Genomic DNA, 20,075 nt, shown 5'->3' with positions numbered 1-20,075 from the left:
CACCAAATCTCTTCTTTTGTACGTATGTGGTACACAGAGAAAACCAGCGTCAGAAGACCTGAGAGCTCTATTGGGCTGAAAAAGGCTAGCAAAAGGTCTTTCAGGTATTCTGGTGCTGTGCCAGTGAGAGCCAGTGAGAGAACAAGCAGAAGGATCTTGAAATCTATTCTGAACTTAACAGGAAGCCAGTGTAGAGTCTCTAAAATAGGAGTTATATGAGCTCTTCTGTTCTTTCTTGTTTTGGTTAAAATAATAATAATCACCATTACCATTTTGTGAGGATAGGAGCAGGCAGAGTGACAGTTTGGGGGAATGGTTAAAGAAAGGTTTCATGTTCTCAACGATGTGTGTGTGTGTGTGTGTGTGTGTGTGTGTGTGTGTGTGTGTGTGTTTCTTTTGAATTCCTCCTTCTCTCTCTCTCTCTCTTTTTCTCCTCCTCTCACTACTTCCTTTTGTCTCTCACTTCACTATCTCTCTATTTCCTTTGTCCCTCTCTCTGTCTCCCTGCTTCTGTCTATCCCTCTCCTACCTCTCTCTCTTCCTGTCTATCCCTCTCCTACCTCTCTCTCTTCCTGTCTATCCCTCTCCTACTTCTCTCTCTTCCTGTCTATCCCTCTCCTACCTCTCTCTCTTCCTGTCTATCCCTCTCCTACCTCTCTCTCTTCTTGTCTATCCCTCTCCTACCTCTCTCTCTTCTTGTCTATCCCTCTCCTACCTCTCTCTCTTCCTGTCTATCCCTCTCCTACCTCTCTCTCTTCCTGTCTATCCCTCTCCTACCTCTCTCTCTTCCTGTCTATCCCTCTCCTACCTCTCTCTCTCTTCTCAGAGTGGTGACTCCTGGCTCCTCACCCTCTTCCTCCAGTACCTGCCTCCCATCGTCATCGGCCTGGTCAACCTTGTCTTCCCGCACGTCTTCCGTAAATTCTCCTCCTTCGAAGACTACTCCCTCACGGCCCAGATCAACGCCACCCTTGTGAGGTCAGAGCCAGAGGCTAACACTCTTAAGCAAGAGGCTAACACTCTTAAGCCCGTTTGACATGTAGGACTCGCAACGCAACGGGTCAGTTTTAGAACAACGCAGCGGGTCTGTTTTAGAACGGGTCAGTTTTAGAACAACGGGTCAGTTTTAGAACAGCGGGTCAGTTTTAGAACAGCGGGTCAGTTTTAGAACAGCGGGTCAGTTTTAGAACAGCGGGTCAGTTTTAGAACAACGGGTCAGTTTTAGAACAGCGGGTCAGTTTTAGAACAGCGGGTCAGTTTTAGAACAACGGGTCAGTTTTAGAACGGGTCAGTTTTAGAACAGCGGGTCAGTTTTAGAACAGCGGGTCAGTTTTACGGAAACACTCGGCGGATGTTCCGAAGAACCTGGACGTTCTGCTGAGACTTGACGAGTCAGACCGCTGGCGACCTGCCTTGAACCCGCTGTCACAGGGCTGTCACTGCTGTCACAGCTGTCACAGGGCTGTCACTGCTGTCACAGGGCTGTCACTGCTGTCACAGGGCTGTCACAGGGCTGTCACTGCTGTCACTGCTGTCACTACTGTCACTGCTGTCACAGGGCTGTCACTGCTGTCACTGCTGTCACTGCTGTCACTGCTGTCACTGCTGTCACAGGGCTGTCACAGGGCTGTCACTGGGCTGTCACAGGGCTGTCACTGCTGTCACAGGGCTGTCACAGGGCTGTCACAGGGCTGTCACTGCTGTCACTGGGCTGTCACTGCTGTCACTGCTGTCACAGGGCTGTCACAGGGCTGTCACAGGGCTGTCACTGCTGTCACAGGGCTGTCACTGCTGTCACTGGGTTGTCACTGCTGTCACAGGACTGTCACTGCTGTCACAGGGCTGTCACTGCTGTCACTGCTGTCACAGGGCTGTCACAGGGCTGTCACTGGGCTGTCACAGGGCTGTCACAGGGCTATCACTGCTGTCACAGGGCTGTCACAGGGCTGGCACTGCTGTCACTGGGCTGTCACTGCTGTCACAGGGCTGTCACTGCTGTCACTGGGTTGTCACTGCTGTCACAGGACTGTCACTGCTGTCACAGGGCTGTCACAGGGCTGTCACAGGGATGTCACAGGGCTGTCACTGCTGTCACACACTGGGTCGTCAAATGCTGATTCTGCTCAGACAGACTTCCAAAATGTCTTGTCAAAACCCATACTTTTCCATTACACCATACAAATAAAATGTATTATTATTATTATTATTATTATTATTATTATGGACGTGGCAGAAAGAGGAAGCTATCAGCGGCTGCCACAAGATTCCTGAGGAGGCAAGTGGTCAAAAACCCTCGAGTGACAAAACACCTGCAGCAAGACATGGTGGCAGAAGGCACCGAGGTTTCAGTTTGCACAGTAAGGTTCATACTACACACTGAAGGGCTCCATGCCCGGACTCCAAGACGTACACCACTACTGACCCAAAAGCACAAGAAAGGTTGGCTCCAATCTGCTCAAAACCATATAAATAAGCCACAGAAGTTTTGGAATTCTGTTCTGTGGAGCGATGAAACAAAACTGGAACTTTTCTGGCCTATGGATCAGCGTTATGTCTGGAGGAAGAAGAATGAAGCATATGCTGAAAAGAACACCCTGCCTACAGTGGAGCATGGCGGTGGCTCAGTGATGCTCTGGGGCTGCTTTGCTGCTTCTGGAAACCGGCAGCGTGTGGAGGGCACGATGCATTCAGTCAAGTATCAGGAAATCTTAGGAAAAAACGTCATGGCATCTGGGAGGAAGCTGAAGCTTGGGCGTCATTGGACCTTCCAACAGGACAATGATCCCAAGCATACCTCAAAGTCCACCAAGGCTTGGTTTCAGAAGAAGAAATGGAAGATTCTACAGTCGCCTCACTTGAACCCCATAGAAAATCTCTGGTGGGATTTGAAGAAGGCGGTTGCAAAACGCCAGTGGTGTGCCATCTCTGCTGGCCTAAACATCATCAGAATATACATTAAAATTTGATATATTATTACTATATATTATTCCCTTATTCCCTTAGTCTATTCTCTTAATTGCATAGCTTTCCTCTTGGTTGCGCTGCTTCCAGCCATTTGGAGGGCTGGCTTTTAGCTTTTATCCAATCATATTTCAGCCATAATGTGTTGCCAGGGTACCAAGAAATCTGCCCACCTGCAGATTCAACAGTGCCAAAATTTGGCATGACACCGCCTGTAATTTAAAGTGAACGAGAAATGAATTGTGGGGTACCTAGTCAGATCTCGAGTTGGTGAGCAAATCCGACAAAGGCGCCTGCTGTAAGGCGCAGCACCTGATCAGCACCTGGACGTCTTTTGATTGGATACGCACTATTGAGAGGCAGAGCTAGCAAACTGGACTTGATCAAGCTAATTTGTGTAGATGTAAGCTGTTGTTCTACAAGCAGCCACATTGGCTGAAGGAGGAGAAGAGGTAGATTTGGTGGCAGATATTATAACAATGCCATTTTCAAGAAGAACCTTCCAAGAAAAGCTAAACATAATCAGAAGAGAACGGCCAACCCCTGACATTAGCGAGGCTATCCATGTAGAAAAGGACTTATTGGTGGAACTGATAAACTGTACAACAGAGTCATTGAAGTCTTCTGGAGGAAAGAAAGGAGGATGGATTTTGTGTTCAAATAATCAGTTGTTTTGGTGAGTACAAAGCATTTAATTTTTTCTGCAAGAGATGTAGATATGTACGGAGCGACCCTGGGGTCCGTAGATATGTGTGTGGTGTGCGACCTGGCTCAGCTGTGTGAGTAAGTGGGGCTTCAATGCGATCTTTTAATCACTTCCCGGGGTGCTATTGTCGAAAACACACACCCCCGTGACCGTATGAACATGAGGAAGATAACCAAAGTTCGGGAAATAACTGACGCTTTCATTTTCATGCAATGAATTTAATACACCCAGAAGGTGCCGCTATAATAAAAATTGCAACGCCCGGTTATACTGCGTTTGTCTAAATGTATAGTTTCTAGAGCCATGGCGTGTCATAATGATGGTATTAAGAGGTGGAATAATTCAGGTAGGACTGTAGGACATCACTGAAGGCCTAGGTGTGAAATGCCCGCCACTGCAAAACGCAAACCCAAGAATATTATTGAACTGGAGGCCATTGCCCATGAGGAATGGGTTCAACAGTTGTTGTGTACTTTGTTTATTGCAAACAGCTGAACATTTGTGACTCACGCTAGTATTTGGAACAACCAGGCGGCAAACAGAAATAGGGGAAATCGGTCTTTAAACTTTTTCAGTCAGATTTTACGTTCATTATAATCTATCAACAAATGAGCTTGTTTTGTCATGCTTTTTCCGAGGCGCTTGGGGGGTGGGCTGAAATGACATACATACTGTATGCTTTCACTTGGGTGTGATTGGCTGTTGAGCTCACTCAAGGGGGAGGGACACAAAGGGCGCGTATATCAATGTTTTCATTCTGTGAGTGAGAATGTATTTGTATATTTTGCCAATAAACCTAATGTGCAATAGGGTTTGAATCATTTTGAACTGCAACTGTATGTGCCACTGAATGCATAATACAGTAAGGATCATGACTCACAGGTAGCCTCAAATATCATAGTTTGTATATTTATTATGTTTTGTAGATTTTGAAGTCTGTCCACACTCACACACACACACACACACATGCACACACACACACACACACACACACACGCACACGCACGCACACACACACACACACACACACACACACACACACACACACACACACAATAACACAAGTGCCTGTTCTGTCAAAAAATGCATTTAAATAATCATCCCCATCCTCTCCCTTTTCCTCTCCTCTGCCCTCCTCTTCTTTCTCCTCTTCCTCCCTCCTCCTGCTCTTCCTCCTCTTTCTCCTCTTCCTCCCACCTCCTGCTCTTCCTCCTTCTCCTCAACTTCCTCTTCCTCCTCATGCTCCTCCTCCTCTTCTTCTTTCTCATCCTTTCCCCTCCTCTTCTTCTTTCTCATCCTTTCCCCTCCTCTTCCTTCTCCTCCCTGTCTGCCTCCTCCCTCTCCGTTTCTTCCTTCTCCTCCTCCTCTTCCTCCTCTTCCTCCTCCTCCTCTTCTCAGGAGTATCTTCCTGAAGTTGGCCTGTCTGGGGATCTTCCTGTTCTTCCTGTTCAGGATCAAAGCACAGGAAGTGAGTTTACGCTGTTTCAATCTTATTGACACTGTTGTCACCGAGGGTTGCCTGCTGATTCTCTGCTCCTCCTCCTTGGAGACGTCTTTCCTCCCCCTGATGGAGTTGAAAACAAACAGCTGATGGAATGCTCATGCTTTTACTAATCTAATCTCCCTTGACACTCAGGGCTCTCTGTATGCGCATACACTCCACCCCAGAGTCTGTTCAACATGGTTTGTTCAATGGATATTGACAAGTGAAATGGGAGGGTGTCAGAAGTGGGAGGGGCAGTGGGCGGGCTGTTGACTGACAGGTCATAGCACCAATCAGATATCACAATTAAGAGATTCCTATTGTCAATATTGACAATTACTATTGTCACTTTTTTTATCTTGAATTATGCCTATTGCCTTATTGTCTGCAAATTGTCGGGATGCTGCTAATTGCATCTTGTCTTATTTGACACTTATGTCCTGTACTATTGTCACTTTTCTTTAATCTTGAATTATGCCTATTGCCTTATTGTCTTTTAATGGATTGCGCTTATATGGCGCCTTATTCCAAAGCGCTTTCCTCTCATTCACCCATTCACACACACATTCACACACACATTCACACACACTTTCACACACACACCAATGGCGGGAAGCTCGCAGCTCCAGAGTGCAAGTGAATCTCTCACACCGTTCAGAGTCTGATCCGTGTGTGATCTCTCAGGGTGTGATCTCTCTGTGTGTGATCTCTGTGTGTTCTCCTCAGTGTTGGGAGAACCGCTTCGGCAGAGAGATGTACAAGCTCGCTGTGTTTGACTTCCTGGCCTGTTTCTGCAACGCCTTCTTCGTGGCCTATCCAAGAAAGTAGGTTTACTCTTTCATAAATGGTAAACAGACTGACTTATATAGACTGCCTTATATAGACTGAATTATATAGACTGACTTATATAGACTGACTTATATACACTGACTTATATACACTGACTTATATAGACTGACTTATATAGACTGTTACAGTATATAGACTGACTTATATGGCGCCTTATTCCAAAGCGCTTTCCAACGACCTCTCATTCACCCATTCACACACACATTCACACACCAATGGCGGCAAGTTACCATGCAAGGCACCGGCCCGCTCACTGGGAGCAATTTGGGGTGAAGAGTCTTGCCCAAGGACACTTTGAAATGTGGCCAGCCGGGGCTCGAACCACCGATCTGCCAACCATGCGATCATTAGACGGCGGCTCTACCTCCTAGTAATGTCACATCTCATGTCACATCTAACCTATATTGCAAGACGTAAGAACAGGATAATGTGGCTCTCAGCCCAATGGTAAAACTGAAGTTAGAGAGAGGGAGGGAGGGAGGGAGAGGGATGGTCTCATTGATGGAAAAAAACACATAAATTAGTACTCAAATCAAAGTACTATTCCAAAAATACAGAAAAAACATATTTTGCTTAAAACTAAGTTGTGGGGAAATTGGGACACTTTTTAAATGATGATTTCAATTTCAGTTTTTTTTTTCTTGTTTTTTTTCACAAGATTAAAACAAAATGTCATGAATGGGACAGAGAGCAGGTGCCTCTATGAGTCCACCTATATGAGTCTACCTCTATGAGTGAACATCATACTTTCAATTAATAACAATACGTCATACCAAAGTGAAAAAGGGCCTTGTATGTGATGTAGTATGTGTGGAGGCGTGGGAGCAGCTGTCTGCTGTCCAGGGGTTTCCCTTGTTTCTCCCTCTGAATAAGATGTTCAACCACAACTCAGGAGTAGGATTGTTCAATTCCCAAACTAGGCAAACAACTGATTGATTGATTGATATGTATATTTAAAATATGTGCAAAAAAGATAAAGCAACAATAATTAATATAACGGAAAACAAACCAAAACAAATAATACACATATTCGCAAAGGAGTGGGAAGAAGTACAATTTATTCACTCCCCCCCCCTTCTCCATAAATCATAAAGATGCTTCCTGTTCAATTGAATACAATCTCATTATATATACCAATACTGCGTACCCAAAATACTAATATCCTATTTACATACTTAATTACATTCAAAGAACCCAAATGATAAATGATAATAAATAAACAATAACCCCTGTAAACACCTTGTGATTATCAACCCCCCCCCCCCCCCCCCCGCGCATCATCCCTGTACATTATCATGTTTTCATACCTTATTTTAAACGGGATTATGTTTGGACATTGCTTTAACTCCACATTCAAACTGTTCCATAGCTTCACTCCACAAAACAGTCAACGGTGACGAGTGTCCTGTCATCTCTTCCACGTCTCCCCAGGTGGCTGGTGGAGAGGTTCCCGTCCTCCTGCCTAGCTCGGTTGGCAGGGAAACAGCGTTTCCTGATCCCGTTCAACGTGCTGGATCTGGTCTACATTCAGACGATAACCTGGGTCGGGGTGTTCTACTGCCCCCTGCTGCCCCTCCTGGGAATTGTCAAACTGGTGGCCGTCCTTTACATCAACAAGGTACTTTAGTATTTTCCTCCCGTCTCAGGGCCCGTGTTTAAATACATTACAATACATCCTTCCTTTGCTGCTAGGCAACATGCTAAGTTTGGTGAAGCATGCTTTTCGTTGCGTTGATTTCGCCAATAATATCATGTCAAAGTGGTGATTTCTTCAGGAGAAGGGTGGTGAGTATTTATACAAGGCTAAAATCCAGCCTTATTTCGATTTTGAGCCTTATTAAGTCTCGCTAACTTTTGTGAGAGTTCCATTCCCTGAATGTGGCTTAAAGAAAATTGTGGGAATAGTGGGAAGGCAAATCACCACTTTCACTGTCTTCAAAAGCCAATAGATAGATAGATAGATAGATAGATAGATAGATAGATAGATAGATACACACCTCTATCTCTCCCTCTCTCTCTCACCTCTATCCATCTATCTTTCCCCCCCTCCCCCTCTCTCTCTCTCCCTCTCTCCCTCCCTCCCTCCCTCTCTCTCTCTCTCTCCTTCCCTCTCTCCCTCCCTCCCTCTCTCTCTCTCTCTCTCTCTCTCTCTCTCTCTCTCTCCCTCCATCCCTCTCTCTCCCTCTCTCCCTCCCTCTCTCTCTCTCTCTCTAGTTTGTTGTTCTGAGGTGCTGTGTCCCAGAGCAGAGAATGTTCCGGGCCTCCAGTTCTTCGGTTCTGTTCCACTGCATGTTACTGCTGGGCCTCCTCATGGCTGCCGCCACGCTGGGCCTCAACCTCAACCAGTAAGAACAACAACAACAACAACAACAACAACAACAACACTGTGGATTCAAACACATTTCTCTGTGGGGCGGATGGGCACTCAAATGAATGAATGAATGAATACACAAACATACACACATTACACATGACTATCACAATGGACAATGTACACACATAACCACAAGACAAAATCATAGTCAATATTATAAATAACTATAAAGTGCAGTACATCTGGCAGGGTTAGTGCAGTGAGTCAGGTGTTGAGAGTACTTCTAGCAGAGGGGAAAACACTGTTTTTGAAGCGGGATGTTTTGGTGGCCAGGGATCTGTAGCGCCGTCCAGAGGGCAACAGTTGAAACAGGTGGTGAGCAGGGTGGGAGGGGTCAGCAGGGTGGGAGGGGTCAGCAGGGAGGGAGGGGTCAGAGGTCATTTGATTTGCTCTATTGGTAGTGCGTTTGAGATATAATGATTCAACGGATGGGAGAGGGGTGCCAATGATCTTGATTGGGAGATGATGGATGCAATGAATAAATGTTGCAATACCATTCACGACTTGAAAGACACCAAGAAGCTAGTGTTAGGTGTTAGGGCTACTTAAAAAGGAAATAGTTGTTTGTGTTGCTGTAGGTAGGTAGGTAGAGGTATGATGGATATTGGTGGAGGTTGGTTGTCTGCATTGTTGGCCGTTGGTTAGTAGTGGAGGATTGGAGGTAAGTTGGTTAGTAGTGGAGGATTGGAGGTAAGTTGAGGTGTGGTCTGTCTCCTTGTTAAGCCTCATTATGTAATAACTGCACATTATGTAACAAAATCCCAAAATGTCATAAAAAGTCACTTTCAGTATACACAGCATAATGTAATAACCTGCACATTATGTCATAAATTGCCTGAACGCAAAATGTAATAACTTTTGCCTTATTATGTAATAAATGTATTACATATTGTGCACGTTATTACAAAATGCGGGAGTTGCACTTTTTTGTAACACAATTGAATTATTTTGGAAAAAATGGAAATGTAATAAATATATTTGACCATGAAAAGCATTTTAATTCTCCAACATCACAATTTTCCAGTATTGCATGTTGTGTTGAAACTAAATAGTATTTCTATCGACCACCTATATGCTGATTTGGTTGCTTTATTCTCAAGTTATGAAGCCCCCAATGGCAATTTGCTTGTTTAGGAGACATTCAAGTGACTTTTTATTACATTTTGGGATTTTGCTTAATGTAATGAGTAACAAAAACAGTCAGACAGGCAGACAAACAGACAGGCAGACAAACAGACAGGCAGACAAAGCAACAGAACTAGGGGCCGAAGGCCGTGGCAAATAGGTGGGACTCAAGGGCTGTTTTAAAGGCGTCCAGGGTGGGGATGTTGCAGATATTTGGGTGACACGGTATAACTGGAAGTTCATATTTAATTCTATGACATGTCAAACCGCAGAGATGCATTTTCCACTTGGTCAACCAAGCGCACCAGGGTTTGTGATTAAACATTGAGATACATGTTCTAAGTCACTGCAACTATACTGTACCTACTGGAGAGAAACACTATAGGTTCACCTCAACCTTCTGAGAGATGATTTGACACATTTGACACATTTTCACCACCATGCTATTTTGTCAGCAAATAGAAAACCTAGAATGGAGCTGACATCATCATATGAAACATGTAGAATGACATGACAGTTCAAACTGTTACGAGTAGCTAATGTATTTGGACCCAGGTGCAGAGCAGAACAGAGTAGACTGATGCAGGAGTATGATTCAAAAATAAAGGCACTCTTTATTTGAGCGAACGGGAATAATAACCGAACAGTAAGCGATGAAACAAAAGAGGAGAAAACCAAGTCTCCGATGAATGCTTAAATAATAAAAGAAAACCATAAACAACAAAACAAAAGGGGAGAAGGCTTAGGCCCAATCCCGATTCTCTTTTTTACCACTTCGGCTCGTTTTGGAGTCACTCGTTTTGGAGTCACTCGTTTTGGAGTCACTCGTTTTGGAGTCCCTCGTTTTGGAGCCATAGCCGTAGTGGTTCCCCGGGGGAAATGGGACAACCCTTCACGACGTCATCCGTAGTGTAATGAATGGGTTATTCATAGTCAGGACAGCGCATGCGCCTTAGAGAGAGTTCATGATATACCAGTAGGTGACTGACAGGTGTCGAGAGAACCGAAGTAAACTGGTTATACCTTTGTTGAACCCAGACTAAAGTGTCTTATTATTCTATGTCCAAGTGACATTACACGTAGTATCGTAGAAAAGCATTGACGCTCGCGATTCATTCACAACTTGAATGAACTTGAACGCTATCAATCGATCAAACAAGTCATAAAATAAAAAAGAACAATGCTTCATTATCAGACCATGACAGAATAAGCTCTAACCTGTATGAAACCTGTGCTCCAGTGGTGTAGTCTAGGTGATACGCAGGACTATGCCGTATAGCAGGGGTATTCAATTACAAATTCGGTTGGGCCAGATTTGAAAACCAAGAAATGTTGCTGGGCCAGACATTTTCAGCGACCAGTAGCCTAGGCACCAGGTAATGACACATTTCAAACCAACACAAATGAATGTAGGCCTAATGACATACAAGCAGTTTATTTATAGTTTTCCTTTTAAATTAGGTAACATCTGACACAGGCACGTCAAAAAGACTTGACTGAACACAATAAAAGAGCTGTAATTGAACAGAACCTAATAGCAATACTTTTTTCACTTTTTAGGTAAAACAACAACATTTTGGTCTCAACTGACCCGTGCACATCTCAAAGTGCATAAAAAAGTGTACAGTAGTATACCAATTAAAAAAAGTCATTTTGTAAAATAAACATTTTGGTCATAGCTGACACATCACAAAGTGCTTTTAACTGAATGAAAATAACCATCAATGCCTTGAGTGCACAATTAAACAAGTTACAGTTACAGTTAAACAATAACATTGAATCTAATCTAATCTAATCTTACCCCGCTGACTTTCTTAGTGTGAGAAGTGACATTTTTTATTCTGAACAAGAGCAGTGACATTTGGCTCATAAGATGTTAATGCAATCCGAAGGCATTGGTGAAGAGTACTGTTAGTCAGGGAACAACGAGAGCTGCTTTTTATTGTGTTCATGTGTGAAAAGCTTGCTTCACAGGTGTATGTTGATCCAAACATACTGAGCACATGGATTGCTACTTTCTTAATGTTAGTGGAGCGAATACAATTTATTGTAGCCATCACGTTGTCCATTGTTGTTTTAAGCTCCCCGCTGAGTTTTGCGCACAACACCGTCTGATGCACAATGCAGTGTAAGGATGTTATCTGAGGTGCAACAGCGGACCAGCGTGCTGTCAAACCATTTACTCTCCCTGTCATGGATGGAGCCCCATCCGTCACAAGCATTCCCACACGCTTCATATCTAGACCATTGTCTTTGAAAAATTCTGAAATGTTCTTAAAGACTATCTCGCCAGTTGTGTGTCCTTCTAACGGCAGTAAACCGAGCAATTCCTCTCGGAAGCATTTGCCGTCAAAAAAACGGACATAGGAGGTGCACATAACTGGTGCGCCAGTGCGCATGCGTCGCCAAAATGCATGCTGCGCGGCAGATCAGCCGCATGATGGCGCTTTTGCGCACCCAAAAAATAAATATAAAAATAAATAAATAAGTTGATCACAAAAAAAACATCCTCTACCATGGTTGAAATTGAGGACAGTGATAATTTACAGCAGTCAAGAGAGCAGTGATGATGACGATTAAGCTTGTAGCATAAATAAATGCTTAGGCTGTAACTTTTTGTTGAAAAGTTGATTTCAGTGTTTACAGAACAGAGCAGTGCTTAAAGAGATGTCCGTTTATTTCAGTGTGTTTAAAGAACAGACATTCAGTTAGTGCTTAAAGAGATGTCAGTTGATTTCATTGTGTTTAAAGGAGTCTGACAGACTTTAATGCTTAAAGAGCAGTCATTTGATTTTGCATTTGTTTATTTTGTTTTGCACACAATAATTTGTTCGTTCATCTTTATTTATGAATAAATGTCGTTTTGCTAATATAAGTTATCCATGTATCCCTTTTTCATCCATCCTGTGGGACGGGTCGTGACTCGCGAGCTCGGGGAGCACCAAGCAGCATCCCTAGGTGCTCCTCTGAGCACTGGCCCCAAAAAGTTATGTGCACCCCTGCATATATGCACAATTGTGCGATATCGGTTCTGTCTGTGGACTCGTCTACTGCTATAGACATAACATCAGCTTTCTTCAGTTCTTTTAACAGCGTTTCAAACACATCTGTAGCAAGAATTTCAACCCTGTGAATGTTTGAAGTGTCTGACAGGGGAAAGTTTTTAATAGCAGATGCCACACTCGTTTTAATTTTGCTGTCAATTATCACTTCATCTATGACGGCCAGCATACAGTCTTTCATGGTTTCAGAATCAGTGAATGGCCTTTTCTTCTTTGCTAAGATCCAGGAAACACGAAGGGATGCTGCTGTACCTCTCTCTTGGGCTGTGCATGTCCGTACCATCGTTGTACAGCTCCGATTGTAGGATGCAATCAAACTCTGCACTTTTGCAAAAGTCTGAAACCATGAAAGACTGTATGCTGGCCGTCATAGATGAAGTGATAATTGACAGCAAAATTAAAATACGTTTTTCTCTACTTTTATGGCTGGGCCAATCGGGGGTCGCGTCTGGGCCGCTAATTGAATAGGCCTGCCGTATAGTATACCCACTAGGAAAGGCCAAGGATTTCCGTATACCCACTTAAAAATGTGTGAGGATACGTAACGACGTTTTGTGACAGAACTTTCACTTTCATTCATAACATTCACCCCGTCTGTGTTACGAAGCGCTTGACTTTTGGACCATTGGGACTGACTATAGCGTCATATACCATCAACGGGCGGAAACATGAAATATGTCAAAATGCAGCACTATCATGCGCAGATCAGCCTTATAACATAACTTCCCGGGGTGCCAGCGGGGTGGTTGACAGCTTAAAATAACCGTATAGCGATGGTGAAGTTAGCAAAGCAGTATTGTGTTTTTACCACCTTCCTAGCCGGTGTTATTAATGGACAAAGACGGTGCCCGGGGCACACTTTTTGCGGGTTAATAACGTCGCTTTACCGGGGCTTACGGTGAAAATTCAAATGTGTCCGGACAGGGGAGAGGACAGGGAATCTGAAACCATTTGAATGGTGTTGATACGACATTCCTTTCACGATCGACACAGCTAGGAGCGAATTCCCGGGTAGAACTTGTCTCTCCCCCCGCTGTCGGTGACGGGTCATTAACTACATGTCCTTGATGAGTCTCCCGCTCACTGCCCTCCATCAAAAATGGCACATATATAGTACTAATACATATAATAGTACATAATAACAACTGCTCGGATAGGATTGCGGGTTGTTTTGGTTTAATACGTGCCATAGCTGTAAATAAAACATGGACATAGGTCATGCGCGTCTATCATGCACACATCAGCCTAACGTTAGATAGATAACTTCACATTAAATATGTCTATCATCATCCGCTGTCAAACGCCACAGGTAATCTTTTATTTCTAAACAGGAATGTACATCTCGATGTGAATCGCTCTCCTTATGGGATGGCTGTGCTTGACGCTTCCATGGGGCGCTGCATAGGCACAATATCGGCATAATAGCGATCTTTCTTTGTTATGCTTGTTGTAAAGAAAAGGTCTATAATGCATTGAAATGACATTAAACTAAGATAATACGATGGTTATCATATTGTAGCGAACGGGAACTTGTAGTGTAACTCGCCCCATGCGGGAGTCGAACCCCGACCTCCCACATAACCGACGGCCGCGCTAACCATTAGACCAAGAGAGTTAACTCCCTTGGAGGAGCTGTTAACGGGGCCTCATACAGGATCGTTACACTATCCGCACCGTTCGGGAGAGCGTGCCCTCACGCTTCACTATGTCAAGTCCCTCACGTGGACACGCCTCTCCGATGGCCTTCCTTCCATCCCAACTTTCTGACACCAGTGTAGCGAACGGGACTGGTAGTGTAACTCGCCCCATGCGGGAATCGAACCCCGATCTCCCGCATAACCGACGGCCGCGCTAACCACTATACCAAGAGAGTTAACTCCCTTGGAGGAGCTGTTAACGGGGCCTCATACAGGATCGTTACAATATTTTTTCAAGTCTTTAATTACAAGTAATTCCAGAAAAAGTAAATGACATTTCAGGCTCGCTTCCGTATTACGAGAGCGAAAAGAACATTTCTGTAGATGTTTCGCAATGCATGCCGGAAGGGAGTCTCATGGCTCCGAATCGAACGAGGGTCAAGATTTTCTCCAAACGGAGCCATGGAAAACCCTAACCCTAACCCTAACCCTAAATGAGTAATGAATTGGGACGCCACTACGGCTACACGTGAACGCGCAAAACGGAGCGGAGGGGTGAAAACGGAGCCGGAGTGGTGAATTGGGATTCACCCTTAGACTCCCAAAAACGCTGTCAATAGAACAGGGCAAGGCAATGTACTTACAATAGTCATTCGATACTTATTTCCTAAGCAGGCGAGGAACGATAAGGCTTTCGAAAGACACGCACACACAACTTACGTAACTTATAGTGAACAACCGACAAAGAGGGAAGACACAGAGGGATATAAATAGCCTAAGTCAAAACATACACACCAGGTAACAATCACAGTAATTAGGGCAGACCAAAATACATACATAAACACCAGAGGACGCCAAAGGGTCCCTCAACCAATAGAGCGACCCCCCAAACCTTACATAAAACTGGAATAGTCTGAGGGATTATGTGCCTTTGTGCCCTCAGAGGCTTGACCCCTCTGTCCTCAGTGTGATGGGAAACAAATACAGAATATAAACAGAATATAAACAGAAAAAATAGGTTGAGATTTCAATAATCATCATAATCTACTTATTGCCTCCCATCCGTCTACAACCCCCCTGCCATCCACCTCCAACCTCTTCCTTTTCTGCCTCTCTCCTCACCCCTTATTCCAACCCCCCCAACCCCAGGTTCCGCCCCTCCTTGTCCTGCGGTCCGTTCCAGGGCAGTAGGACTGTGTTTGCGGTGACAGGTGTGTGTGTGGACCTCCTTCCCAGCCTGGCTCAGACCACCCTGCGTTACCTGGCGTCTGAAGCCTTCGCCATGCCCCTCATACTGGCACAGATGTAGGTGCTGCACACACACACACACACACACACACACACACACACACACACACACACACACCACGCACACGCCGATAGTCTTAGATATATTTTCTTCCCCCCGTCTCCTTTTATATAGATAGATAAAGAGATAGAGAGAGAGAGAGACAGAGAGAGAGAGAGAGAGACACAGAGAGAGAGACGGAGAGAGAGAGACAGAGAGAGAGATAGAGAGAGAGAGAGAGAGACAGAGAGAGAGAGATAGAGAGAGAGAGACAGAGCGAGAGAGAGAGATAGAGAGATAGATAGAGAGAGAGAGAGATAGAGAGAGATAGATAGATAGATAGATAGATAGAGAGAGACAGACAGAGAGAGAGAGACAGAGAGAGAGATAGAGAGAGATAGAGAGATAGAGAGATTGATAGAGAGAGAGAGAGAGAGACCATTTATATAGGTGGAACAGCAGATCCTGTCAGTTTACTCCATATTGCTGAGGAATTGTTCTGTGCTGTGTTCTAGTGTGTTCTAGTGTGTTCTAGTGTGTTCTAGTGTGTTCTAGTGTGTTCTAGTGTGTTCTAGTTTGTTCTAGTTTGTTCTAGTGTGTTCTAGTGTGTTCCACCCTCTGTTCCCATGTGTCCAGTATCCTCCTGACCTCCTATGAATCCCGGAGACAAGCCAACTGCAGGACCATGGAGAGGCTGAAGGACATGCTGGTTATGGTAGGACACATCAGACATGCTGGTAATGGTAGGACACATAATAATAATAATAATAATAATAATTCATTGGATTTATATAGCGCTTTTCCGAGGCTCAAAGACGCTGACAATATGGGAAAAACGGAAAACACAGAAACAACAAGCAACAGATAACATGAGCACATAGAACACAGAGTTAATGAACGGGGAAGGGGAGGTTGTATGCATGTCCATGGGGGGAGGGGGGTGGCAGGGTTAGGGGAGAAGGTTAGGGATAGGGGAGGTTGTATGCATGTCCAGGGGGGGGGGCGGGGGGGGCAGGGATGGGGGAGATGGCTAGGGGTAGGGGAGGCTGTAGGCGTGGGAGAACAGGTAGGTTTTGAGGTGGGATTTAAAAGTGAGGAGTGAGGGTGAGTCTCTGAGTGGTTGAGGGAGAGAGTTAACCAACATAAGACATGCTGGTTATGGTAGGGCACATCAGACATGCTGGTTATGGTAGGGCACATCAGACATGCTGGTTATGGTAGGGCACATCAGACATGCTGGTTATGGTAGGGCACATCAGACATGCTGGTTATGGTAGGGCACATCAGACATGCTGGTTATGGTAGGGCACATCAGACATGCTGGTTATGGTAGGGCACATCAGACATGCTGGTTATGGTAGGGCACATCAGACATGCTGGTTATGGTAGGGCACATCAGACATGCTGGTTATGGTAGGAACATCAGACATGCTGGTTATGGTAGGAACATCAGACATGCTTTTCATTAAAAGAGTCGTATTTTAGGTCCCAGGGCAGCAGGAGTCATTCATTTTGACGTTGCATTTTTAGCGCCACCTGCAGGAGTAAGCACTTCCTACTCTGCTTGCATTGCGTTACATTATAAGCACTTCTCTCTCTGCTTTCCCTCGCGTACATTCGAATGCGTGAAAATGTCTTTTTAAATTTTTTCCGATGCCTCAGCCCGCTGTTTAATGTGGCCAGGGTAAGCATGCTTACAGCCAATCAGTAGTTCTTTAATTCTGATAAGAGCTACTGATTGGCTCTTATCACTTTCAAGTTCACTTAACATTTCACCTCTCGCCCGGCAAAATAGCTTATGCTAGCTAGCTCAAACGATCTAAATAATTATAATCAATAAGGATAACTTGCTTGATTTTGTGAATATGGACATTACTGTCAGCGACCTAAAGGGATTTCGTAGACTGGACTGGACTGGAAAAACAGAACTACTGGCTAAATGCCGCCCGAAGCCACCGCTCACCGATCTTCACACCCAGAAAGGGAGAGTCGCTAGGGGGTTCCAGCAAGCCTGGTATGAGCGGTTTATATGATTTATATGATTCGCGAGGCTGGTGGCGATCTGTGCTTGTTTATGTGGTTTGAGTACTGCTGTGCTGGATGGCCGCGCGCTTAGACGCTGCAGCTGGAGTGGCTTCCACACTGGTGTTTCTTTGTGTTTTTAAGTACATTTGTATGTACACTTTTATTTTAGTACTTATAAGGAACAGTTGTGTAAATAGTACCTACAGCAGGCTCGACTTATTAGAAGTCGGCACGCAAAACGACAAGATAGTTACGGCGGAGTTTCTGGAGCAAAACAGGATACACAAAGAGATCGCCCGTCTACCGGGAGAACCTTGGTACTCAGTTCCCTCCCTGAGGCGTAAACGCCGGCGGCGAGACCGTAGGAAACGACGGGGCCGCCGGGGAGGCCTGCTAGCAAGATTAAGACGTAGCCCAGACAAACCTGCCTTGCCAAGTATTTTCCTCTCCAACGTCAGGTCCCTGACGAACAAGATGGATGAACTGAGACTACAGGTTGCCAAAAACAACATCGTGGGGGATAGCTGTGTGATTATTCTGACCGAAACCTGGCTAAATGACAATATTGTGGACGCAGCTGTTAGCTTGGAGGGGCGCACGCTACATCGCGCTGACCGAACGGAGCTTAGCGGCAAGTCAGGAGGAGGTGGGATCATAATATCGACGAAGGATAGCTGGTGCTTAAACACGGAAACTGTAAGTAGCCACTGCTCCCCAGACCTGGAATACTTGACTGTTAAATGCCGACCCACATACCTCCCGAGGGAGTTTAACGCGGTGCTAATAACATGTGTGTACATAGCGCCTAGCGCAGACAGCAACCTAGCATTGGCGCGACTATATGAAGTCATCAGTGGCCAACAAAGCACTGATCCACAGGCTATTCACATCATAGCGGGGGATTTCAATCATGTCGACCTGAAGGCAGTACTACCCAAGTTCTATCAGCATGTGAAATGTGCAACGAGAGGAGAAAAAACCCTGGACAAGGTATACACCAACATCAAACGTGCTTACAAGGCTAGTCCGCTAGCTCATCTAGGCATGTCTGACCATGTGTCAATCCTCCTGATTCCTGCATACACTACCATGGGGAAAAGTGCTCCCATCACCACTAAGACTGTCAGAACCTGGCCAGAAGGGTCCGCTCCACTGCAGATCTGCCTAAATGACACCCTATGGCAGGAATATGAGCATGAGGACCTGGAACAGTACACGTCGTCGGTTCTGAACCACATAGTGAACTGCACCAACTCAGTCACCGTGGACAAACGGGTCCGGGTCTACCCCAACACGAAGCCATGGATGACTGGGAAGGTCCAAAAACTGATCAACGAGAGGGACAACGCCTTCTTCGCAGGGAAGAGCACACCGCTGTACAGCTCCACCAGGGCCAACCTAAAGCGCGGAATCAAAGCGGCCAAGGCAGAGCACAGAGAGAAGATTGAGGAATGCCTCCTGAGCAACGACTCCAGGCGGATGTGGCAGGGGGTTCAGCAGATGACAAACTTCAGAGCCAACAGGCTCACAGCCGCAGAGGACGACCCCCTGCTGGCGGGAAAGCTGAACACCTTCTACGCCCGGTTCGACGAGGGGCGAACGGAGGTAACCGCAACACAAACACCACTCTCTCCAGCTCTCAGCAGCCTCACCCTCACAGAGCATGAAGTGAGACGCGTACTGAAGGCGGTGGACCCCAGGAAAGCCTCGGGGCCGGATGGCGTCCTGGGACGGGTGCTGAGAGACTGCGCCGACCAGCTGGCCGGGGTTTTCACCAACATCTTTAACCAGTCCCTGTCCCAGGCCACCGTCCCACCCTGCCTGAAAACCTCAACTATCATCCCAGTCCCGAAGAAAAGCACGGTGAGCTGCCTAAACGACTACCGCCCGGTGGCACTCACACCAATCATCATGAAGTGCTTCGAGAAACTAGTCCGGGCCCACATACTCACACGCCTCCCGCCCAACCTGGATCCATACCAGTTCGCCTACAGAGCCCACAGGTCCACAGAGGACGCCATCGCGACGACTCTCCACGCCACTCTATCCCACCTGGAGAGGGGAAACAGCTACGCGAGACTGCTCTTCGTGGACTTCAGCTCCGCCTTCAACACCATCCTTCCAGACAGGCTAGTTACCAAACTACTAGACCTGGGTCTATCACACTCTATATGTGCGTGGATCAAGGACTTCCTGACCGACCGCCCCCAGAGGGTGCGTGTGGGCCCCCACACCTCCACAGCCCTCAGCCTCAGCACTGGGTCCCCCCAGGGCTGCGTGCTAAGCCCCATCCTCTACAACCTCTACACCTACGACTTCACCCCCGTCCACCCCAGCAACTACATCGTAACGTTTGCAGACGACACCACCGTGGTGGGATGTATCTCGGGGGGGGACGAGGCGGCGTACAGGGATGAGGTAGAGCAACTGAGCAAGCTGTGCAAGGTTAACAACCTGCTGCTGAACAAGTCAAAGACCCAGGAATTCATCGTAGACTTCAGGAGGAAAAAGTCCGAGATCCAACCCCTGCTCATCGACGGAGAGAGCGTGGAGAGAGTCTCAACC

The 20,075-nt window shown here is 45.9% G+C and overlaps 1 protein-coding gene across 1 annotated transcript in view; it reads left to right on the top strand.

The window, feature by feature from the left end:
• Positions 1-20,075, top strand: part of tmc8 (transmembrane channel-like 8) — a gene marked incomplete at both ends in the record, with an annotated part of 58,701 nt that overhangs the window by 18,203 nt on the left and 20,423 nt on the right. Inside the window, 7 exons of the mRNA XM_080523001.1 lie at positions 827-978; positions 5,066-5,135; positions 5,877-5,974; positions 7,431-7,617; positions 8,214-8,344; positions 15,347-15,502; positions 16,122-16,200. Coding sequence (XP_080379127.1) covers positions 827-978; positions 5,066-5,135; positions 5,877-5,974; positions 7,431-7,617; positions 8,214-8,344; positions 15,347-15,502; positions 16,122-16,200 — 873 coding nt within the window. The remainder of the gene's footprint in view (positions 1-826; positions 979-5,065; positions 5,136-5,876; positions 5,975-7,430; positions 7,618-8,213; positions 8,345-15,346; positions 15,503-16,121; positions 16,201-20,075) is intronic.

The sequence above is a fragment of the Nansenia antarctica genome (genome assembly GCF_963989245.1).
Source record: "Nansenia antarctica genome assembly, chromosome: 2".
Lineage (NCBI taxonomy): Eukaryota > Metazoa > Chordata > Actinopteri > Argentiniformes > Microstomatidae > Nansenia > Nansenia antarctica.
The sequence above is the reverse complement of the archived record's forward strand: the minus strand, read 5'-3'. Positions and strand labels throughout refer to the sequence as shown.